This window comes from Gymnodraco acuticeps, unplaced genomic scaffold (genome assembly GCF_902827175.1).
Source record: "Gymnodraco acuticeps unplaced genomic scaffold, fGymAcu1.1, whole genome shotgun sequence".
Lineage (NCBI taxonomy): Eukaryota > Metazoa > Chordata > Actinopteri > Perciformes > Bathydraconidae > Gymnodraco > Gymnodraco acuticeps.
Genome location: NW_022989798.1, coordinates 188,846 through 213,892, shown reverse-complemented (window position 1 = coordinate 213,892; position 25,047 = coordinate 188,846). Strand labels below are relative to the sequence as shown.

Here is a 25,047-nt window from a genome sequence, read left to right as displayed (position 1 = left end):
ATTGTAAGACTTACACAAACAGACAGTATACAATAGTTCAGATCTACTTCCACCCAGACTAAGGAGAACATTACAATGCTCGTTTTACATGTGTGAATATTCCTCAACATCTGTAGATCTGTAGGGAAAACAATGTTGATTATAAACAGTGCTCTTCTGAGGCTCTTATTTTGAAAGCGGAAGCAGCCCGTGTTTATTGTTTGGACGTTGACACTGGCTCTTTTTCAGCACAACGTGCAGTTTATCTCTCAGCCTCGCCGCTGAGACAGAGTCCTGGGAGAGGAGACAGCGGACAATGGAAGAGCGTCCAGCCGGCTGTGAGCCCTGCAGCCCGGGAGCAGGGACCCGGGGGTAACGTCACATACAGCCGGGACAGGAAGGATATTTATCAGCATTTACCTGAGTGCGGCACGTGAGAATGCACTGTGCGTTAGATTTGATTCAAATTGATTTTATTTTGACTGATGGATAATTTGATTTTGGTTAAAGTTCGTTTGCTTGTATGGGAGATCCAGAGCCAGGTGATGTCTGGTTCTCCTCTGCTGCTGGGGGTGGGGTGGGGGCTGGGGGGGGGTGGGGGGTGGGGGGAGACACACCGCTGTGCTGCACCGAGCACCAGATCGTTCTCTCTCTGCTCACAACTACTCAGGGTGAGTGACGGTATGCAGATGCTGGAGGACTGAAATAAGGCTGCACACCTGCTACATCTGCTCTTATTGTCGAAATGCTGATTTTAGTCCTCTTATGACCATTTGTCATAAAATCAGCAAATGATGTGTGATCTTAAATGAGTTTTAAAGACAGTGGGACTGTCTGTCGGCCTATGTGGGCATCTCTGATTTTCTGATGCTTTATGTGTCTCCTGTGGTCAAAACAAGCATTGAATGAACATTCAGATGTGTGGTTTCTAGCTTCTCCTGAGGTAGGACCTCCTCTGTAAGCCTGTTCCTGCCCCCCCAGCAGCCATGGACCCCCTCCCAGAGTACTCTCTGTTCCTGGTTCGAATCCTGGACGAGCTGGACACCAAGCACAAGACCATGTCCTACCAGGACCTGTGTAAGTCCCTGTGCGCTCGCTTCGACCTGGTACAGCTGGCCAAGCTCCGCAGCCTGCTTTTCTACACCGCCTGCCTGGACCCCGCCTTCCCAGCCACCCTCTTCAAGGACAAGATGCGCTGCTCCATGGAAGACCCACAGTCCAAGAAGCTCATGGTGGCAGCAGACATCGTCACCATGTTCAACTTGATCCAGATGAACGGAGGCATGGTCAAAGACAAGCTCCCCACAGCACACAGAGGCAAGTTCCACAAGAACCAGTCGTTGGAGCTGGGCAAGTCTGATGATGACTCCTTTAAGTTTCAGGACTGTGACAGGAGGCTTGGTTATGAGCACATGGATCACCCCAGAGCTGGACACCACCACCATCACCCCACCAAGCAGCTACCTGGGACTCAGAGCGCCACCCCCTCCTCTGAGTGCAAGACCTTCCAGCCGTTCATCCCCTCCTCGGACCCTAACTTCCTTCTGGGCATCAACAAGGACCTGAAATGTAGAGCAGCGTCTCTGGACAAGCTGCACCACCTACCCCAGTACTCCAACAGCAGCCCACCCTCTCCCCCATGTGAGATAGAGAGCACCTACTTCCCCATGGATATGGACAGCGAGTGCACCACCGACCAGGAGTCCCTGCAGCACATGGACCCTCCAGAGCCCTTCTCCGTCCACTCCTGCATCCAGAAGAGGAACGTCTTCAAGGAGGACTTCCACAACTTTGTGGCCTTCTCCCCACAGGTTTGTGTTTTTGTTTCTAGAAAACTGCTGAAGGACGTAAGAGATGCGGAGCAACTTGAAGTACTGTTAATGTATTTCAGGAAAAAAAAATTTTAAGAGGCAATGTATTCAGATAGGGGAATTATTTTGTAGGAACAGTAAGAAAAAACTAAAGTATTCAATTCACAAAAAAAGACACAAATGGAAACCATGATCAAACTGTATCCAAAGTTTTTTGAATGTCCATTGTACATCTGATGATCATGTGAGAACATAAAAAGAGAAATATTGCATGAACTGATTTTATGAATAATTATGAGAACGCTGTCATTAGTTATTACATAAAGAATAAAGATTCCTGGATATCCAGGCAACTATTATTAGAGAACACATCAATGTAAACTTAAGTTTATGGAAAACAGGTTAAAGAAAAAAAATGGCCTAATCATCATTTTATAAAAACAAAAAATGTGTGGAACTAATACTCATTGTATAACTTTTAAAAGTTTTAGTTTGCAGAATGGCCCAATTCAAACCATATGAGTATATTTAAGTCAGTATGCATATTATTATTTATGTATGTTTACATATATTAGTATACTGTATATGAGTATTGGGTAGGTTAATTATAAACTAAAATCACATTTGACACTTATATTCTGAAAGTAAAATGTATGTTTAGAAAGGTATCAAATAAACATAGTGGAGTATACGTTTAATATTTCCATTTAACATGTAGATACAATATTTCTAGATAAGTAGAAAGCAAAAGTCAATGGCTTTTTCTTCACTGCAGAAATATAGGCAAAAAGGCATTGTTGAACTCATATACGTATACTGTCACTTTTTAAAATACATCCCATTTACCATATTGTATCCTTTTAAGCACACATTGAAATGTATGCATTACTCACTCTCTCAGTTCTCTTATTGTCTGATGATCCAACTTTTATATTCAGTACACAGGGGAGAACTTCTTACACTTGTCTGTTTTTCTGACACAGATTTTTGCTCCTGTTTAATGAGTATAAACACCACATGACTTTCTTATAGCATGTACCTCTTTTATCCTGCAGATCACTGTTCCATATTTGAAGTTATATAATTCCCATTAACACAACTTGACCTAGAACTACTAGAATGGTTCTCCCTTGACAGTTTATACATGTTTCACTCAATTTATTGTCCATTTGCAATTGGTTAATTAAAACATTTTAATAATGTTTTTAATGCTTATTCTTAAATGAACCCAAAGTGACAAATAATACACTGTCTCTGCTGTGTTAAAGTGTTGTAAAGATTAATCAGTTATTTTTCTGGGTTACTTCCTGTAGGTGAATCCCAGTAAAAGCAAGCAGGGCAGTAAGGCTGCTGAAGGCTACCACAAGAGGGAGCTGCACAAACCTACTACCTTCTTCAACCACAGCTTTGAACTGCCCTACAGTAACCCCTACTTTGAGCCAACACTCAACTCTCCTCTTCAGGACAGGAGGAGGGTTAAACATGAGAGCCTGGACAACCTGCAGGCCTCCACTTACTTTGGTCCGACTACGGTCTCTGAGAGCATCAGCAGCAGGAAGCACAGGAACAAAGCAGGGAAGCAGCCGTCGTGGCCCGTGAAGAGCCTCAGTCTCAACACAGGAGAGGGGCCTCCAGAACTTGAGAGATCCTTTCTGAACAGCAAACCACTCAAAGAAAACCATCATCGCAATGTCACCATCCGAAGAACTGACAATGATCAGCATTTTCAGAGCCCAAAGGAAAAGGTGTTAGTTTCTCCTTCTGGTTTTGCAAAGAAAAGTGAAGGAATAAAAACCAAGGATGTAGCACTGATGGCGAGTGGGCCGGTGGGTTTGGAGAAAAGAGAAGCAGCCAAAAGGTTCAGGGGCAAAAACAGTCCTTCCTTTCAGGGAGTGGACAGCTCCTCTAGTGTTGGGACTCAAACGGAGCAGGCTGAGAAGAAGAAGGGGAAGGAATACCCAGTGAAGTACAGTGACAGAGAAAGACACGCCTTCAAGCATTGTGAGGAGGACTCTGAGATGGTCAGCGATGACATAAGCGACATTTTCCGTTTTCTGGATGATATGAGTGTTTGTGACTCATTGGGAGTTGTTCAATCGTCCTGCTCCAACAGTAATGGTTCCCTCTCTCAGGTAACGCTGAAGTCTGAAGGTGAGAGCTCCCCTGAACGCAACACGGTCAAACTAGCCAAGTCCAAGCTTGACCGCCTCTTCCATTCGCTTGAAAACACAGACGATGAGCTCAAATCCAGCGTGTGCAAGCTGGTCATGAGGATCGGAGAAATTGAAAAGAAGCTGGAGTCTCTGTCGGGGGTCCGCAGTGAGATCTCCCAGGTGCTCTCCAAGCTCAACAAGCTGGACGAGAAGATCCAGGAGCCTGAGGCCAACGGGAAGCACGGGGGGCCGCCGTCAACATCTGGATCCAATGCCACCCCGGACAAGTTGCACCCCAACCCTCATCCACATCCCGACATCACGCTCTCACCTCGTGTTTTCCAGTGCCACACCACCGGTCACAACGTTAAAGTGGACAATAGCCCCTCAGCCGAGTGGGGCTGCTCCGATGGGAACAGTGATAGCCTCAGGGTCAAAGCTCTGAGGAAGAGCATGTTCACCAGGAGGTCGTCACGCTCCCTCAACGAGGAGAACAGTGCAACCGAGTCAAAGGTCGCCAGCATCACCAACTCTCCCCGGGACTGGAGGACAGTGTCCTACTCCTGCCACCCTGGAGACGAGGGCAAGGACAGACAGTGGAAAGGAAAAGAGGTAGGACTGTTTTTAAATTAACTTTTAAATGGCAGAGAAACACACAGTATTTGACTTATGTAGAATACTAAGCATGAAATCACCAAATCAAATAACTAAATTGAGCAGATGCTGTTCAGCAGATGCTGTTCAGATGCTGTTCAGCAGTAAGAATACAAAAGTATAACTCATAAACTTAATAGTAGGACTCTGATCGAGGCCAACAAATGATTGATACACATCCCTAGTGTGGGGGAAACTTCTGTGTAGCAATGCAGGAGGAGTCACCGACTCAAAGGAGACACGGGGAGAGCTGGAGCTTTGATGTCAAACACTGATGGTTTATTTTGGAGCTTCGGCCGGAGAATTCACAAAACCAGTCAAAGAGTCAGAGATTCTGACTTTACGGTCGAGTTGCCATGTTAATTCTGAAGAACTCTACCCCAGACCCGTGTATTTAGCTAGTTCAGAGAGAATAATCAACATTTTTTTGTACACAATTTTTTTTTCAATAATTTTTGGAAATAAATAAATACATGTTCAAATAAGTATAGAAACCAAGTCGAATTAGTCAAATGTATTGAACTGGTGATTACAGTTTGACAGCTATAGGCCTACAGCTTTCATGTGTGGAGGCGATTCACAATCAGTCCAGCTGTAGAGAAGACCCTCTCAGCTGGAACGGAGGTTGCGGGTATAGCAAGGTATAGCATGTATAAGTTTAATTTGGCATAGTTTGACCTCTACACCGCACTCACTAACCTGGTCGAAATATTTCCACACATTACTCCTTTTTGACGCCAAAATATGTTGAATACCGGCAAAACTAAATCTCTCCTGTCAAAATGTCTATGTACTTTGCCGCCACACATAGTTGCCAAGCAGCGCTTATTGTTGTTTAGGCTGGCCACTCATGTGTCGCGAGTGTTGACAGGGGGCGGGGGAGCACGCTCATGAACTGTTAGCGCCGGAACCTCGCAATTTGGGCCTAAGATGAGGTTTGAGTCTGAGTGATCTGCGTGTAGGGAGGGGCAGCAGCCATATCATTGGCTAGAACTAGCTAGATCTGATGGATTTGGACATAAACACGAGTGAAGTATAACCAGACGCGAGAGAGAGAGATCAGCACCTGCAGCTCTGCCAGCTGTAAGGGACCGGTGAGCGGAGCAAAACACACACTTTGGACGTCAACTAACACATTTAGCTATGGCACTGTCGTATATATATATATATATACACATTGAATTATTCAATTTGATAATATGTAATCAACTTAGGCATCACTCCCAAAAAAAAACTCATATTCGAATACATGAATAATTATTCGAATACCTGAATAATTTCGAATATTCGATTAATCGTTCCCATCCCTAATAGTTACTGCAATTACTTATTTTGTACCACCCAGATGTCAGCCTAACATGCTGTAAACCAACATTGAAATATTATCCATTACATAAAATCATATAAAGTTGTTATGGTAAACTTGTCAGCAAGCAGACTTCTATCTACACTTCCACCAATACCTGAGAGACATATCTGTCTCTAGCTGCTAAATGCAACACCATGTGCACTATATGGACTAATTCATGTTTTCCCCATGATCAACCCTTGTTAACTGATCATTGAAAGGAGAAAGGAAAGGAGGTTGGTGTGTGTGATTTGATGTTGCTCTACAACAACAACATCCTGAAGGTCACTTGTAATGCATGTGAAGAGGTGAGGGGTCTAGTTTATGGGAGAAGGGCATGTGCACAACATATAGCTTTTAAATAAATATCCTGGAATTAATTAATAATAAAGAAAACAATAAAACATTTTATACATATATCGCTTTTCTCAGTACTTTAATACTTTACAATGAAACAAAAACCTTGCATACATGCATCGAAACAAACATACTGAAATGATAAACACCAGATGCTAAGGTCCTAACCTGCAGACATGAAATTAAAATGACACACAAATAAGTGTGTGTATGCCAATATGTTGAACTGTTCTGTTACCGTTATATTTGTATTCAGCTTTATTGTTTTGATCCCCACAGCAGGCTTTTAAAACAGCATGTTAAAATGTCAAAATGTCTCATTAGGTGTTAAACACACTGTTTATTCCCTGTGACCTTTCTGCACCATGCTAAATGGAGCGCATGTTAATTGAAAATGGTCCTGACCCGAGCAGTCTGCATGCAGCTGCTCTGGCACAACTACCGGCTGTATACCATCTCTGTAGGAGTATAACACTTGACTAAGGAGTTATTATTCTTGTGTTTGGTTCCTGATTTATTTAAAGGTGCCTTTTTTCAATACTTGCCGTCACAAAACCCATTCACTGTTACACTCTCTTGATGTAAACATCCTCCATTTCTCTGGATATTGCAGCTCCTCAGCTCTAATCCAAGGCAAGGCAATGCAAGTTTATTTATATAGCACTTTTCAACACAAGGCAATTCAAAGTGCTTTACAAAAAATGAAAGAGATTAAGAAAATGGCATTTAAAATCAGTCATTAAAAAGAAAAGCTAATAAAATAAACATTAAAAGAAAAAATACATGGATAAAAGTTACAGTGCAGTCAATTAAACATTAAAAGAAAAAAGTACATGGATAAAAGTTACAGTGCAGTCTAAGATATGAATAGTTCAATTAAATCCAGATAATAAACAGTTCCTTATTATATATTACATTCCCGATGTTTAGCCACATGTCTTGTGTTGACGGTTTTCTCTTGTATACCATCTCTCTATAATCAAATTAAAGCTGCAAATACTGCAAAAAAGAAAATACTTTCGGCACATATTAGTCTTCTCCTCACACTGTATCTCCTGTCACAGTACCAAAGTACATGACCCCGGATTTTAATAATATCCATTGAATGACTATGTCTGAATTCCTGTTGTTTCCTTGCTGTCTCCGACTTGGTACCATGGCAGTGCTCCTGTCCATTTTTATTTATCGTACAATAAGTCAATGTATTGATTATCGCTTACTGCTCGTAAGCGATAATCAATACATTGACTTATTGTACGATAAATAAAAATGGACTCGATAACTTTTCTGAGCTCGATAAATTGCGATAAAGTGTGTTTGTTTACATAAGGATGTGACCAGAATTTTAGCCCGGCGCGCTGTGAGGGGCGGGGCTCACACACAGCCAGGTCAGGACACTCCGCGTGCAGCAGTGTAGCAGCCAAATGAATAATATAGAGACAAGCAGGAGACAACGTGTGACTTACTCGAGGGGAATTTGAAGTTAAATGGAAGTGGTTGCAAAACCTAATACCACATCTCCGGTGTGGGAATATTTTTGAATTAAAGCCAAATCAACGAGGCGAACCTACGGACTTGAATGAGCCGGGCGGTGTGTCGCATTTGTTTTAAAAAGGTAGCAACAGAAGCTAGCAATACGACCAACCTTAAACTGCACCTGAAACACAACCTACCCATTCCGTTTTCCCAGCTGGGAGCAAACACGGCAGCTGGAGATGGAGAGCCCCCACCTTCCCTACAGTTTACAATCAAAGATGCATTTGCCCAACAATGCAAACATGTTGTTGTTCCTTGCTCGAAAACTTTGAAAAACAGATTTGGATATGGCCTGTTGAGGCATCTGGGTCTTTGACAGTGGACTGTACACTTGACTGTTGTTTTAAGGAGGGTTTTTTTGCTTGTGAGACAATGTGTGCTCATATTTATTTATTTATTTATATATATATATATGAGAGAGCTCTGTTTTCCAGCCTGAGTCTATTTAATTGATTGTTTTGGTTGTGTGTGATTTTAATTAATTTGTTATAATTAAATGTATTTGTTTTATTTATTATATATAATTTATATATTTGAATATTATTTCACATTTCATTTGCAATGTTGAATGTTCAATAAAAAGTTCTGTTTGAAAGGATGTACTTGAATTATTATTATATATTATCATTATGTCAGTGGTCTACAATTGTCTTACAACGGAGCCGACAATATTATTGTTTATCGCAATAATTTCCGGGAAAATGTATCGTCCAACAAAATTAATTATCGTGACAGGCCTACATCATGTCATGGCCATTTCTACTGATCACAATTCCATTGTTGAGGTCTACTAAAATAGATTTATATTGTGCAATTTCCCAAACTCACATTGGTTTCTCATACAGCATCTCTGTGTAGTATGTGTATTCACTCTGTCCTAAACGGCTCGTTGGTGCTCCTGCCCCCCCCCCCCTCCCTGTGAGCCCAGTGTGCTCCGATTGGTCAGCTCGGCCACTCTGTTCTGATTAGTCAACCACCAGAGAGGCTCCGCCCATGTCTAACACAGTGCTTTTTTCGGCTCTGAGCCGAACATCAGTCTTACAATGGCGTCGGTACAGCCGTATATGTTATACGCTAACTAACCGAACTGTACCTACAACTGTTGTTATTTAGGTGCACTTGTGGAAACTACGCCATGATGCCTACCGAAGTGGAAAACGTCTGTTGCAAAGAAATTAGAAAGGTAGCCTAGCTGACAGTTACAACATTATGTAGCCAGCTAGCTGAAAACACCAACAGTAGCACACAACACCATATGCCAAGATATACACCATACATACCCCACACCCTGTAGAACCTCCATAACATGTACAGATTCGATTATAGACCTTTGAGGCGTAGAACGGAAGAAGAGTACGTTATTTTTACCTGTAATAAACTACTACTGTGTTTGATGAAAAATCAAATCATGGTTTGCTATATATGAATGATATTTTATAGGAGCAAATAATTCAGGGAAGAAAGGCTACTAAGTATTTCCATCAAACTTTATTTTTAGAAATGTACAAAATGAACATGAGTAAATATACATATATATATCATCCATTCCTCCCCTTATTGGCGTTTTCGGCATCTTGCCTATCGCAGCTTTGTAAGCTGGTGCTGGGGCTTTTTAGGACGAGGCATCAAAGTGGTCTTCCCGTCATGTGTTGTCAGACGGATACGCCAGGAGTTTCCTGATCTGGCTGGACGAAATCAAATGCAAATCACAAAATATTAGAGAAACTTAGTTGTTTTAGGTTTGTTAGCTTGCCAGCTAGATTAATATGCTAACCTACGTTTGCTAGTTGTTCAGTGTAATATGCCAACCTACTATGAACAACAGCTAGTGGTTCATATTAGGCTAGCAAGAACATGTTTACAATTGCAATCTTAGACGGGTAGTCTGCTACGTTCGGTCATTCATTGTAGCTGGCATAAAAACAATGTTTTCCCTAGCATGTCTAGCTCTTGGTAGCCTTCTTGTATAGTTCGGTAGCATACACGCTAGGAACGCCAACTATAATGTAATTAAGTTTCGCGACTGACCGTACGGTATATCACCCGGAGTATACTGTCTATGAGTATTTCGTGTGTGAATGCAGACATTCTCCTGCTATGAGATACATGTAAGGCTATCTGCTGACATTGAAGTTGATATATGGAAACGCTAGCAACTTAGTTAGCCCAGTTAGCACTGTGTCAATGGCTTAGCAGCCAGAAAAACGTTTACCCATTTAAACAGTCGTGGTAGATGCCTTGTTTGTTTTAAACATCATAAATACACAAACAACAATGCATACTTGCAGGTTGTGTACCCAAATCTCCCGCTGGTCCAAACAAAGTAGGAACAGCATCAGGGGCTTTAGCCCCGGATGTTTTTTCTTTAGCCCCGGACAAATTCTCCCTCAATAATATAATACATGAACCTACTTTACCTATAGGACGGACGGTAGAACTGTAATTTCCCATGTTCGTGAATGCAACACAGAGGCAAGACGACGCCACCAGACCAATCAGAGAGTTGCATGGAAATAAACGTGTTTTATTGGCTGACAGGTACGTACCTCTCCTCTGTGACAATGTTTAAACTTTAAACTGTCAGCCGCGGACGCGGAGATTCTGAAGATGGACATAAGAAAAACATTTCTTAAAAAAGACGGCAATTCTCAAGTGATGGCTCACACAACAACCCCAGAGCCACCACCTGAGCCAGGTGAACAAGGTATGTATCTGTCAGTAAACTTACAAGTTATGCGAACATGTAAGCAAAGCATACATTACAGCTAGCCTACGTTGACATTACTTTGAATCGCGCGGGTAAGCTAAACCGTTAGCAAGTAGCTATAGCTAGCCAGATATATTAAATAAACACTTTGTCATACAATATAAATGTTGTGTTTTTTAGCGTTACCTGGTGATTTCAAAGAAAGCTCTCTGGGAAATGTTGACTTACTGTCAGTGTTCGACATGAAGCTAGAAGCTACCGTACACAGTTGATCCTGATTCCTGAGTCCTAGGCAAGGGACACTATGCTCCCAAATATTAAGCCTTGACCCGCATCTTAAAATTGATATGATCAAAAAATGATCTGCATTGTCGGAGGCCTTTTTCCCTCATTATCATGTCAAATTGTACAGCTTTCCTTAGTGTTGAATGCAGAAAGATGACTATATTAGAGTATTAAGTGAAAATGACTATATCAAAGTTGTAAGTAAATATATTAAGTGAATTACTCAAACTGCATTTGTATAGGAATGATTCTGTCCTATTGGCAGATAACTACTCTTAACAGTGATATCTACAAGAGGTTTCCAATGTAAATGTAATGTTCAATTGGTTAGTATTACATTTTGTGACAGTGTGGTGACACTCATTTTAATGAAGACACATTTGTGTATCTTGAAATTCATTTATTTGACAGAGCTGGAAACTGATTGACTTAAAATACTTGTTTGTGTTTACCTACACAGTCATCACAGATGAGCCAAACAGAGTAGAGGATGAAGAAAGGAGAACAGGAGAAAGGGACACACAAGAAGGAGAAACAACCGATAAGAACAACAATGAACAGGAACACCAGAACAGACAAGAGTCAATGGGTAACTGGGGAACTGATTTAGGGACTGCAGATACAGGGCCAAGGCAAGTGAGACATCACTGCTTTCCATCCGGCATGTTTGGCCAGCAAAAGAGATCATTTCAACCAAGTTGGTTTGATACTTTTAAATGGCTCGAATATTCTACAACTGCCAATGCAGCATTCTGCTTTAGTTGTAGATTATATGGCAAAGCAATCAAGGGATCAAAGGGACACCCTCACCACCTCAGGATACACCAACTGGAAGCGTTCATTGGATTATTTTCGAGAACATGAAAAGTCAAACATACACAAGGCCTCAATTATTCTCTGGAAGAGCTTTAAAGCCACCCAGGTCCACGGGGACATCACACAGCAGCTACATGCTGCAAATGTCAGTGAGATTCAGGAACGTAGGGAGTATCTGAAACGCATAGCAGCAGTGACAGCCTTACTTGGGAAGCAAGGTATTACTGTTTTGTAGTTCTAGACATTGACTATTAGCAGTTTATAAATAAAGCTGTATTGTATATCAGTCTATATATATATATATATATATATATATATATATTAGGGCTGTCAAGTTAACGCGTTAATAACGGGTTAACGCAAAAAAAAATTAACGCCACTAATTACTTTAACGCGATTAACGCATGTGTATTTTTTTTCCTCGGCCGCCCCGTAGTTTCAGAGCGCATCGAGTTTAAAATACCATCTACAAGCTGATGCTGACAGCCCCGCTCCTGCCGCCCGCTTGTGGCAGACCACATTTCCACGCTCACCGGCAGGCACTGACTGGCCATCTGGAGGACCGGGAGGGTGTGTGTATGTGTGGCTCGAGCGAGCGAGAGAGAAACCTTACGTGCATTGTTGTTGTTAGCATCTGGTGCTAGCTAGCTGCGCTAACGGATATAAGGAGCTGCTTAAATGAAAACAGAGGAGCGACATTTCGCCACAACTGCGCCGAGCACTTGACTTTATGCAGGAAGCCAGACAGTGGGACATTGTACGAAAAGTCAGCACACTCAGCACGGATAGTGCGCAACATGATTGCAGCGTCCAGGCAGCTCCCGTTCGAGCATATGCCTTGAGTTGCAGATAGCTCCAACGATCCATCACACACACACACACACACACACACACACACACACACACACACACTTTATTGTATGAGAGGTTCCAGGTTGAATTGAGGCGGATATTTGTAATGTTCAGAGGTTGTTGTGTTTAATATTCATGAGAATATTTGTCATTGTTCAAATTATAATAAACATTAGCATAAAGCATATTTGTCCACTCATATGTTAAGAGTATTAAAAACTTGAAAAATATTCCTCTAAGGTACATTTAGAACAGATAAAAAATGTTCGATTAATTTGCGATTAATCGCGATTAACTATGGACAATCATGCGATTAATCGCGATTAAATATTTTAATCGACTGACAGCCCTAATATATATATATGTATACTGTTATTTCACACACGCTAAATGGAGGAATTATTTCTGATTTGAGTTACATTTTTGAAAGAATAAGCCAGTCAAGTAATCAAAGTAATTGTTTTTTCCACATTTGTTTTCACAGTGATGAAGACGAGTATTAAATGGCTTCTGGATCACAGCCATCAACATCTGCCTCATCCGAGCTACGACGTGCATCAGATCAGCATACAGTTGCCTCAGAGCCATCAACATCCAAGCTACGCCGCCGGACGTCTGCACCAGTACTAACTCAGCCTCCCTCTGCATCTTCTGATTCAGTGGACAGACTGTCAGGAGGAAAGTGAAACGGGCTGGTGTGTGGCAGACTAAGATTGTTACCGTTCCTGACGCTGTGGTGGACTACAACAGAAGCATGGGCTGCGTGGATGTGTCCGATGCTTTGATTGGGTACTACAGCGTTCACCACAAAACCATGAAATGGTACAAGACTTTTTTTTACCATTTTCTGGACATTGCAGTGGTGAACAGCTTCCTTCTCCACAAGGAGCTGCACAAGATGAGGGGTGACCCCGGCAGGACGAAGCCACACACCCAGAAGTCCTTCAGGGAGCAGCTTGCTGCAGATATGAGGGGTGAAGTCCCTGCAGCACCACCACCACTCCCCCCCCATCATCACTCGTATGCATTCCCAAGTATTATGGGGAAGATGCCACCGCGCTCAGGAGGTGCTCTGATGCTGGCAACACAACGGTGAAGACCTATCTACTGCACTAAGTGCCTGGTGCCTCAATTCAAAAACACTAAACACATTCAGGTTGTGTAAATCTTTTCTTTTTTGCCAGTGTTTACAAAAAAAATGCTCGTGGTGTTATTTCGGTTTTAGTGTCGTTTCTTAGTGTGTTATTTTTTAAATAAATCTGCTCCTGTTGGAGACAAATTTATCCTGTTTCCTATTTGTTATTGTGTAAGTAAACCTTCCTAGAAGTGTTAGTCGGGTGATAAACATGTAAGGACTGTGGCAAAGTCCACACACAGACACACACACACACACACCATTTACATTAAAAAAAAAACGTCATTTAATTTTATAAAAACACTTGTATTTGGATGGAATGATTACCTATAGTGATAATACAATTATTTTTACAGTATGGTACCTGAAAAAGGTCAAATGGCACTGATGATATCCAAATGTGCCAAAATGTGCCCAAAGGTCAGTCCGCCTGGACTACTTTTTGCTAAACCTCTCTAAAAAGGTCAAATTGTACTTGTTTTGCCTCAATCTTGATACAGGGTACTTATTATATGTTATACTTTGGATTCCTAAAGCTTTTAGTCTACCATACCATCATTCAAGGGTAGTTTTCACTATAAGTAATGGGTTTTTTTTTAGGCGGAGGTAAGAATTTACCTTTTTTTACTATGTTCCATCTGAATTTACTCTGACACAGAAACATCTATATTGATTCTGACACTTCTACATCCAACTCACAGATGTAACCTTGCTTTGATAAAAGAAATTCATATAACCCTTATAGAAGTTAAGTTATAGTCATTTGTTTTGGGCATAGCATTTTCGAGCCTGAAACCTGAAAAACAGGCTCAGGGCTTAAGAGGTTAAGAGATCCTCACATGCTATCTCTTTAAAAAAAGAAGTGTCCAGTCAACAACAAAATATCAGTGATCGTATAGTGATAGTATATTTTTCATAAGCGATGTGAAACATTAAACTTAAAAAAACTCTGTGAGGGCCTAAGATATTCTACAAAATAATATTTAAAAACATTTTAGTTATGTTTTTCATTAGTTTTACCAAAATAACTTGATTTAATTGTATTTAAAATAACATTTCCAAAGAAATAAATCCTTCGAATCTGCCTATTCAGTTTCTGTTGGAATGTGAAGGGTTAAATGAAAGAAGCCCCTCTCTGCGAGTCTGTGAAGAGAGGAGCTGTTGGACGTCCAGCTATGAATTCACAGAGGGCCCGCTATATATAGTAACTAAAACGAGAGAGTAATGTCAAATGACAGTACAATTGACCAATCATATCTTCCCTCTAAATGGATGGGTGTATCGCGGACTTTATGACAAGTTCCGCCCGCTGTGCAACTTTTCTTGTTTCCATAGCAACAACAACTTCCTGTCAACAGCGTTAACTCGCCTTCAAAATAAAAGCATGCCAAATTACACTTAAGACATACAACTGCAACGAAAGTAACAAACACAATGCAATATCCTTTTCAATTTCAAAGAACACAAATAGGGTTATTTACAGGTGTTGTTTTGTGTGGTAGACGGTCGCTTTCATTTAAGCGTTTTGCACCCGGCCGTTGTTTTGATATTCCGCTGAAGTATACGCTGCTGTGACATAATAACTCGAGGGTGGGGGTCAGAGGGCCTAGGTATAAAAGTCACGGCTCGCCACTGCAAATAGCCAATCACACAAAACACATGTTGCTGTGACTGTGAGCATTAAACAATTAACATTAAACTAAACAAACACAACAGTACGTTATTGTCCTTATAAAATAAAAACATACATTTTGTCCACCGACATAATACAGGCACCTTACCCTCAAGAGATCCTCACGTGCTATGAGAATCTCCCACAATCCATTGCCGTAACAAAGCTAATGCATACGTTTGTGACACTAGATGGCGCAATTGTGTATGTGCGTGTGGGGAGTCTTGCAGTAGAAAATTCGACTGTAGCCCCGTCACTGTGGGCTAAGCCCCGAATGTTTCCAGGTCCAGGCGACGCCCCTGAACAGCATCGTCCTTCAGTGCCCTACGCTGTGCATATCCGGCATGAATCGCTGCAATGTTTGCGAAGCTTTGGTCCGACGTTGCCACTTGGCCACTTTGCCACTTGGCCGCCATCTTGCTACAGGGAGTTCTCTCATTCATAACATTATGGTTTACTATTTAAATAACCATAGCTTGCTCAATTTGCTCAACCAATTTTCAAACGGTTTGGTTTTTTATAAACATCAAAGATGTAGTTATGATACTGCATACTTATAATCATGGACGTTCATATGAAAATAACATTAATCAGATAAAGCAATAGCTATACACACACACACAAGGTATTTATATTAAATATTTGCCGGTGTATATATTTCCATTTATTTTATTATATTGTTAATAATTAAAATAAATTATAAAATTAAAATACATTTATATTTTATATATAAAAATCGGTCTCATGTTACCACTCTGTAAGCCAAGAGTTGTTAATTTAGCAATGCCTTAGCTTTAAGAACAGTGACACAACTAATGACAATAGCATATGTTGGTATATTATTTAGATATTCACACCTTTATCAGAAGAACCAAACCAACATAAAATGTGCTCACAGACAGGCCAGTTCTGTCTCATTTATCACAATTATTTGTTACATGAGATCTTCATATTACTATACTAGTTTTGTATTTAGTTTCTAGATTTGTAAACAAATCCAGAACTTTTGAAATATGTTATTGAAAAAAGACCAAGAATAATATAAACTGTACCATGTGTCCTTTTGTGTCCTTCTGTAGTCCATTTGTGGTTTGTCTTGTCTCACCCCGGCTGATATATCACAAAATCCACTGTTTAAATTGTTCCCTATATTGCCCCTATGCCCCTGTAAGGTGTCCTTGGGTCCTTGGGAAAGGCGGCCTCCCAAAATAAATGTATTATTATTATTATTAAGAAGAACAACTTGGTGTGGTGTGGAGGGGATGTAGGAAGCAGGAGCAGGTGGGGAGAGATGGGGCTTCAAGGTTCAAGGTTATTTGTTTTAAATGTGTCTTGGAGATAAGGACCAGCTGCACACAATAAAATACAGTATAACACAAAACCAATAAGACACACGGTGACACATGGCACACCAACAATCAATCATCGTCCAGCCTTAGCTTTGGTATTCTTTCACAACCATGTTATGGGTTTATTAGACTGAGCAAACATAAACATATGTGGGGAACATAGTGCTGCGTCTCATGGAACATGAAGATTTAATAAATACATAGTAGGTGGCGATATATGCTCCTAGTGGTAGTGATTCGCCATTAAACAAAGAAGAAGAAGAAACATCAGGGGGAAAGAGAGGGAGACACACAAGCACCCACTACGGCACGTAACACATGTTGTTACGTTCCCTCTTGGCGAGGGGTACAAAGGGAAACGACACGACCAGAGTAGAATTGGTATGTGTTACCAGCGGTTTATTTGTAACTGCAAGTAAGTAAAATGATATGCACAAAACAGCTTGGCCCTACAACGGGTCAAACTGTTACTGTCCTGTCACAGGAAACAAAACCGTCCCTTCTTAGGGCGAGTTCCCACTGCCTCCTCCTCTCTTCGGTTTTGGGAAACCTTAAAAACATGAGAAAGGTAGCCAGATATATACATTATTGTCAACATTTTCCTCCCTTCTTTCCTTTAACATTAAGGGTAAGGACAAAAATACACACCAAAATTATCATATTTTTGGTATGTATGCATGTATGTATAGCCTACTTTAAGAATAAGACAACCACACTAAGAGTAATAAAAAAGGTGTCCAAAAGAAACATTAAATAATTGTGTAAAGAAATGGTAGCAACATATTCTAAAGAGGCTGGGTCAACAACAATCTTGCAATACTATTATCTCACATAGCCCCACTGATCCTGTGTAGCAGGACTTGTAATGTACATACATCCACTAAGTAATTAACGATTATCCTAATTTTAGTCATAATATTGTCATATCTTACACGTGAAAGGTGATCCCACGGGTTCTTGTTTGCAGACTGCGGTGATTAGAGCATCCGTAGGCTGCACAAAAGTCCGGCATAGTCAGGTACTTCTGTAAACACAAAGCCAGCAAATTCCTGTATCATAATGCAAGATGTTTTTAACAAGCCCAACCACTTGGAAGAAATCATGTGTAACTTAAGTTATGTTGAAAAGAAAGAGCAGTTCTGCCTCTCCCACTGGTCTAAAGTTGCTGGGTCAACTTTGTAATACTAGGTCTCACTCACAGCCTCTTGTTATTAGCCAGCTAATAAATACAACCACATACGCAAAGAAAAGCTGCAATTTCAACATGTCCAAGCATCCTGTATCATAGCCATGCTAATAATGTTTATAATAAACCAAACCGTTTGTAAATCAGTCAAGATTTCAGTGAGTTAAGAGTATTTTTGTGCAGATCACTCACCTTACAACAGCTACCATAACACGAATCAGAGTAACTGTTAACTGTAGCAAGATGGCGGCCGGTCAGCTACGCTGGAAAATCTCCCATGAGCCATCTAGTGTTTATATATATCTATGCCGGTCTCTACCTGACCGGAGTCACGCTGTGTGTGTCCGTCAGGAAACAAGCTGTTTACAAGTAGTTCCAGCAAACATCCACTGATAAACTGCGATGTTAACAACCTCATGATAACCTCATATGTTTTTAACTTAGGATCGTACCTGTGTTTAGTCTAGAAAAGGTAAATGTGTGCATTTTATTATAAAGTTGTGTATATTTACAGACTGTTGCAAAAACTAAGAAGCTTATAAACATCAGGTTTAAAACTAAAAGAGCTTTGAAACACAATGAAAGATGTTTGGAGTTTTATTTGAGTTATTCATTTAAACTTTTTGTCTAAGAGATGCTGATTTGAAACCGTTGTTACATACAGTTACGGCATTTCCTGTTTCTGCCGGAGAGAGGGGAGTTTGTCCCAAAGCTTGCTGCTGTATTTACTCCCTCCATCTGACAGGAGGGAGCCTCGTTGAGCTGCGAGTGTGGCTACAGACGGAGTTCACTCCATCACGGAGGGATAGGGTCGAGGGAGTGGTTTGGGATTGGGCCTAAATGTTCGGCTGGCAGAGGGTGCGGCCATAGCTCTGGGTGTGGCTACTGTGTATCCCTACGTAGCAATACCCAGGAAGAAAACATTGGAAAATGAGAAATCTCCAACGAGGCGTTTTGGGGAGGTCTTTTCTGTGTTAGAGTTTTACTCGCTACAGGGTGTACTTTGAGTTTTTTTTACTGCAGACCGTTTACATCAGGGGTGCCCACTGTTTTTCAGCTTGGGAGCTACTTTTAAAATGACCAAGTCACCGCGATCTACCTACATTAAAAATGCTAAACATATATATTTATACTGACTATACCTTGTCTTGGTGTACCTTGCATAACTGCATGAACCCGTATGGCACAATACAACTCAGTACATTTTTGGTCATTACCTTACTCTGATGACCTGCACCGGCAGGAATCTTCCAGGGTTGCATAGTCCGGGCAGTAGCTGCTGGTAGCCATCCTCAAGCAGACTTCCAAATGATCGTCAGTCATGGTGGAGCGGTTTTTGGACTTAATCATCTTCATGTGGGAAAAGGCTGACTCACACAAATAAGTGGAGCCGAATAATGCAGTCAAGAAGGTAGCACATGTTCTCATGTTTGGGTACTTTCCCTCCGTGAGTAAGTTCCAGAACTGCTGTCCATGAGCCCTGGCCTTCAGCTGAATGTCAGCTTGTAGTGTCAATATCTCATCCTCCACTCCAGACGAGTTCAGGTAAAACAGCGTTGCAATTTTTGATGCGAGTGAATCGACCTCAACATCTTCCCGAAATGGGTAGCACATAAATGTAGCGACTGGCTCAAGCAAAGCAAAGTCTTGAAAGCGCCTGTTGAACTCTGACACAATTGTCCCAATCTGCTCTGTGTAACTCGCAATGTCCAGTTGCGCACAAGCCTTCCTTTGCGTCTTCAGCTCTGAGGCGAGGTTTTGGAAGTTCCCCAAATCATGGCGCTGCAGCTTTGAGGACAAATGTTGCAATTTTCGTTTGAACGCATTAACTGAGCTTATCATATTGACCACGGTTTTGTCTTTTCCTTGCAGCTCTAAATTAAGGTCATTCAACATGTTGGTCAGATCGGTTAAAAATGCCAAGTCTAGCAGCCACTGATCGTCGTTTAGTTGGTTGTATTCTGCATGTTTAGAGACAAGGAAAAACTATTTTATCTCTGGACAGAGCTCTCGAAATCTCTGCAGGAATTTCCCCCTACTAAGCCATCTCACATCAGTGTGTAGCAACAACTCAGAATGGTCAGTCAGCCTTCTCCAGATGCGAACGGAACAGTCGTCTTTGAAGAGATCTGGCTCAAATAGAACAGGCGATCTTCATTGCCACATCCATTATCTCTTTCATATTAAGTATTTTTGCGCATATTGCTTGTTGGTGTATTATGCAGTGATAATTGAAGAAGTCGGGGAAAGCATCATCCTCCCTGCACTTTGCAATAAATCCATTCGAGCGGCCAACCATTGCGGGCGCACCGTCCGTGGTGATTGACACCAATTTGCACAGAGGGAGCTGGGTCTTCTCGATTACATTTTTGAAAGACTGAAAAATGTCCTCTCCCCGCGTGTGTTCTTTCATGGGCAGTATTGTTAACATCTCCTCTTTTGCAGTCATATCTGTAAACACCATCCGAATAAAAATGCACAACTGAGCTGTATCACTTACGTCTGTAGACTAAGGTGACCAGATTTTTAAAATGAAAACCGGGGACATTTTGAGTTTTGCGGTCAAAATCTCGTTAACATATCCAATTTTCTTCACTGTTAAAGAAAAAAGGGGGACAATTCTGGTTCAATGTAATTCGAACATTTGAACTGAGACTTCAAAGGTATTTTATTTTGAAACTCTACATCAGATTGTCCTCTGATTGACTAGATGGGGTCTCCTGCTATCACCCTGAAGTGAAATAAGTATTTGATTGACTTCGAATGACTCTTTGATTATGGACAGCTTCCATTAAATAATAATCAAAATATAGATGGACAATAGATCTAATTTGAGATTCTAAACAGCATACATTTTAAATTGTGCTTCAGAAAGTAATGTTATTTTAGGAGTGTTGTGAGATGGTGTCAACATCAATTGAAATTAGTCACCCAGTGGAAATGTCAGATATGTCTTCATAACTGTATCCTTACATTTTAAATTCACTCAGTTATAATGTGGTAGCTATACGTAGTTTGATTTAAATTATTATTGATCACATTATATAGTACGTATTTCTTAATTTAAGCTCCAGTATATATGAATATGTTTGGTGTGTTTTTTAGGTACCGGTATATTTGTTATAGACCGAGCAAACGGTTTTATTTTGAAGGCAGTTTTTACAGGCCTCTACCGTAATGCATAGGATATTCGCCCACCGCAATACAACGTGCGGGCTGGCTTGACTGTGTTTTCCGAAGTGGGGGCTGGCTTGAATGACCACAGTCTGTTTACCCAGTGTTTCCTGACATGAAACGTTTTATTTCACCTTGCTATGTGTTTTTAACGTATAAAAAACGGGGACATTTCCGGGGACAGTTTCAACCGGGGACAGGGCAATACAAATGGGGACTGTCCCCGGAAAACGGGGATGTCTGGGCACCCTACTGTAGACTCGTCAAATTGCAGAAACAATCGCAGTCCGCGATGTCCTTCTGAAGCTGCTGTGTCAAATCCTCGGCCATGACTTCACAGCGCCGCGTAACTGTACTTCTTGATAGCTGGAGAGCTTTGATTGAAGATAATATTTCCGGTTTGTTTTTAAAGTCCCGAAACAACGTGTCAACGAATGCCTCTTTTATCATCTCTCCATCTTGGAAGGACTTCTTGTGCTTAATGATGGCGTGACGACTCACCCTGAACGATGCACACAAAATGGCGACGTCAGAGTTCCCGTTAGCCGGCAAATCTAAATCTCTTCGGTCAAAATGTCCGGTCAAAATGTCCGGTCAAAATAATTTCCCTTTAGCGCAATACCACTTCAGTTGCGCCACTTATGTGACAGACAAGAATAGTCAATTCTAATGTCTAACATTTAATGTGGAGAAAGAGATGTCCTGTATGGGTTGATTGTGCGTTGATCTGTTGGTAATGCCTCGGGGTTCCGGTGGGCATGTAAACAAATGCATAATGCTGCGCTATACTTTGTGGCCTCACCCGGTTGCATAGCGACGCTTATTGTTTCGGTGTCTTTTAATAAGCAGGTAGTCATATCATTAGCTATAACTAGCTGGATCTGATCGATATGGACATAAACGCGAGTAAAGTCTAATCTGACGGGAGAGAGAGAGATCAGCTGCTGCTGACGAGTCGACACGCAGCTCTGCATGATCACATGCCGCTAGCGGTGAGCTAACAAAACACACACTTCAGGTTAGAATATCACACGTAGCTATTTTAATCACCTCTCAAACTACCTAAACTAGTTATAGATATGTTTAGTTTTACTGTCGGGTCACTCATTACTGGATCCGCGAGCTGCATGATACTGGCATGATAGATTGCCATATCGGGCAACCAGCAGGTGAGGCTTCATTGCCCGAGCTAAATACTAGATGGCCCCGGGCCATCGGGCAGTCGTTAATGTCGAGCCCTGACACAAACACACACACACACACACACACACACACACACACACACACACACACACACACACACACACACACACACACACACACACTTAAATGCCATAGTAAGGAAACTTTTTTTCCCTCTTTTTTTTTTCAATGCCTCGAGATCTACCCACAATGCCGATCGACGTAATGGGCACCCCTGGTTTACATGCATAAAAACCTTCATAACACACAAGGGGACTGGTAATAACCGGAAAAGCATGACATGGGACCTTTAAAGTTACCTACGATAATTACTTTATCTGTTTTAATCAAATCAAATCAAGTTTTATTTATATAGCACATTTATAAACAATATAATAAAAATAGCCTACAGTAGAGACACTTTACAGCTAATACAACAGCACAGATTGTTCAGAATATCAGTATGAGAAAAAAAACGACACCCTCTATCCTTAGAGTACCAAAGTTGATAAAAACTCAGAGAATTCTGCTAAGAATTCTGAATAAGGACCTGGTGCACGGTACACTGTAACAAATAAGATTGGCTGCAAAGTTTTCCAGGTCGGATGCGTAAGACTAAAAACGAGACTTTCAAAGGAGGTATAATTTAATTTTGGTTTAGTATTGATAAGTAAACTTGAGTCAAAGATTGCTGCAACTCCACCTCCTCGGCCCGTGCCTCGGGCAATATGAGTATTGATATGGCTGGGTGGAGTGGCCTCATTTATGCTGACATATTCTTCATGTCTCAACCAAGTTTCAGTGAGACAGCATATATCAATATTATAATCTGATATTAAATCATTTACCAATATTGCTTTAGATGCTAGAGATCTTATGTTTAAGAGACCACATTTAATCTTCCTGTTTTGTTGCACTGTAGTAGTTGTTACATTTACTTTTATTAGGTTATTATGTATGACACCTCTATTAGGTTTTACCTTCAATTGTCCTTGGGCAGACACACACACCGTTAATATTGGGTATTTTATTGGGTTCGGGATTCCTATGGATGACTGCCTAGGAGAGAGCGCAGAGAAGCGTGTAAGACTGCGACTCCGCCTCCTGGTCTCAACTCCAGTTTGTCATGGATTAAGTCCACAAAGCTCTGAAATGTTTGCCGAAATGAGACTGTAATTATAAGAGCACATGAAGACCCAGTGGATTAAGTTTAATTTATGTTTTTTTAATCTTCAATTCAAATATTTATGTGTAGTTCCCATACATTTATTTTGTTGAACTTGTTGTGTAAGTAATCAATACAGATAAGAAACCATAAGTTGGGTGATCATTTCTATAAAAGCACAATGTATGTTAAATTCCATTTCATCTATCATCAGGATATTCCTTCATAAATCCACTGAGCCCTCTGACCACTCTCTAACCCTGAACTAACTAACTCTGAAGCTGCCTTTAAATCAACCAAGATCTTCTAGGTGTGACAGCTTTATAAGTATGTGCTTCAAATAACCTGTAAGGGCTGGAGGAATTAGTCCTAATACCCGGTGATGAGTTAGCATTTACTGGTTCCAGTTCCCTCATGTAGAAGTCAATGGTTTTCTGAATGCGTTTGTGGTTAGAAACCTAAAATATGTTCAATGGTTAAAACAAGCTGAAAAGATTATAATGTTTTTTCAAAGACATGAAATACCCCACTTTGAATGTCTGAAGCTTGTATACATGTATGTCTTTGAAATGGTAGTTGCTAAGAAGGGAATACATTAGATCATTAGCCAATTTAGCGATGCACGCAGCCATGAGATTGTGTGATATAGTATTCTAGATTTTACTTCTAGTCATTTAATTCACAATTAAAAAAAATCTAAATTGGTATAAATACATGGAGATAAGTATAAACATGTTTGCCATAGATCTTGTTTTGTGCAATACTCCAACAATTCAATTGCTTTTAGTCAAGGGAGCCCTACTAAAATACTCAATTTCTGCATTGCCTGGCCGACGTCTGGTTCAGTAGTCCAGCTGTCATCCCTGCTTGAGTTAGCAAAATAAGATATCAGGATGCTATCTTCAAACAGGCATTTCATTTTTTATGGTGGGACAGTAGCAACATCAGTCCTCATCCTCACTGTCAATCACTTCCTCCTCAACCCCAGCCCTTCTTTTTATCCTCCTCACTGCTACCTTACTGACTCTTTCACAAACAGCATGTAACCAATGATTTCAGGCTGACATTTCTGATCAGAAATAATGTTAATTTTTTATTTATTTTTCTATACTAACCGGCCCAGAGACAGCAGCAGGATGTTGGCCAAGAAATGCAGACTGATATGAACTCTCCTAAGGAAACACAAAAGCAGTAGGAGGAGAACACTTTATCTTCAGATCAGCTCACAGAAATTCCTTTTCGTTATTATTGAACTCAATTGTGATAGTTTTGGCACTGGATTTGTAGAGTATAACACAATGCAATGTATAAGTTTATTCATAAAGCAGCTTAAAATTGTTTTCTTAGAGCTTTAACAGACAAAGCAGAGGAAGGATACAGGGTAATTCATCAACAGGAAGCCAAACAAAAGCAGACACGATAAAAGTCAAATCAAAGACGTGCATTACAAAAGATGAAAACCCTCAATTAAATATGATTTAAAAGTGTGCTTTTAAAAGTGATTTGAAAAAGGTTACTGAATTTGTGTAAGCCTTATCTCCTCATGATCCAAACCCTGATGCTACATCTTTAGACGTCAGTAGGCCTCTTCCTCAGCAGAGGTTACTACCTGATGATATAAGGCTTCAATGTTTTAAAAGAGATCAGTATGATCGTAAAATCAATTCTAAAACAAACTGGAAACCA

General features: G+C 40.8%; 1 protein-coding gene and 1 long non-coding RNA gene across 4 annotated transcripts in view; one reads left to right on the top strand and one right to left on the bottom strand.

Moving 5' to 3' along the window:
- The first annotated feature begins 250 nt into the window (after positions 1–250).
- The window catches only part of minar1 (membrane integral NOTCH2 associated receptor 1), a 137,512-nt gene continuing 112,715 nt past the window's right edge, over positions 251–25,047 (top strand). For all 3 annotated transcript variants that reach the window (XM_034222399.1, XM_034222391.1, XM_034222407.1), the window contains exons 1-3: positions 251–425; positions 961–1,790; positions 3,104–4,555. In XM_034222399.1, coding sequence (XP_034078290.1) covers positions 419–425; positions 961–1,790; positions 3,104–4,555 — 2,289 coding nt within the window. In that variant the 5' untranslated portion in view covers positions 251–418. The remainder of the gene's footprint in view (positions 426–960; positions 1,791–3,103; positions 4,556–25,047) is intronic.
- LOC117550115 lies at positions 16,746–17,646 on the bottom strand. Its single transcript, XR_004569568.1, has 2 exons — positions 17,587–17,646; positions 16,746–17,204 (listed from the first exon to the last, which is right to left on the bottom strand). It is a non-coding gene; the product is annotated as an uncharacterized LOC117550115 (long non-coding RNA).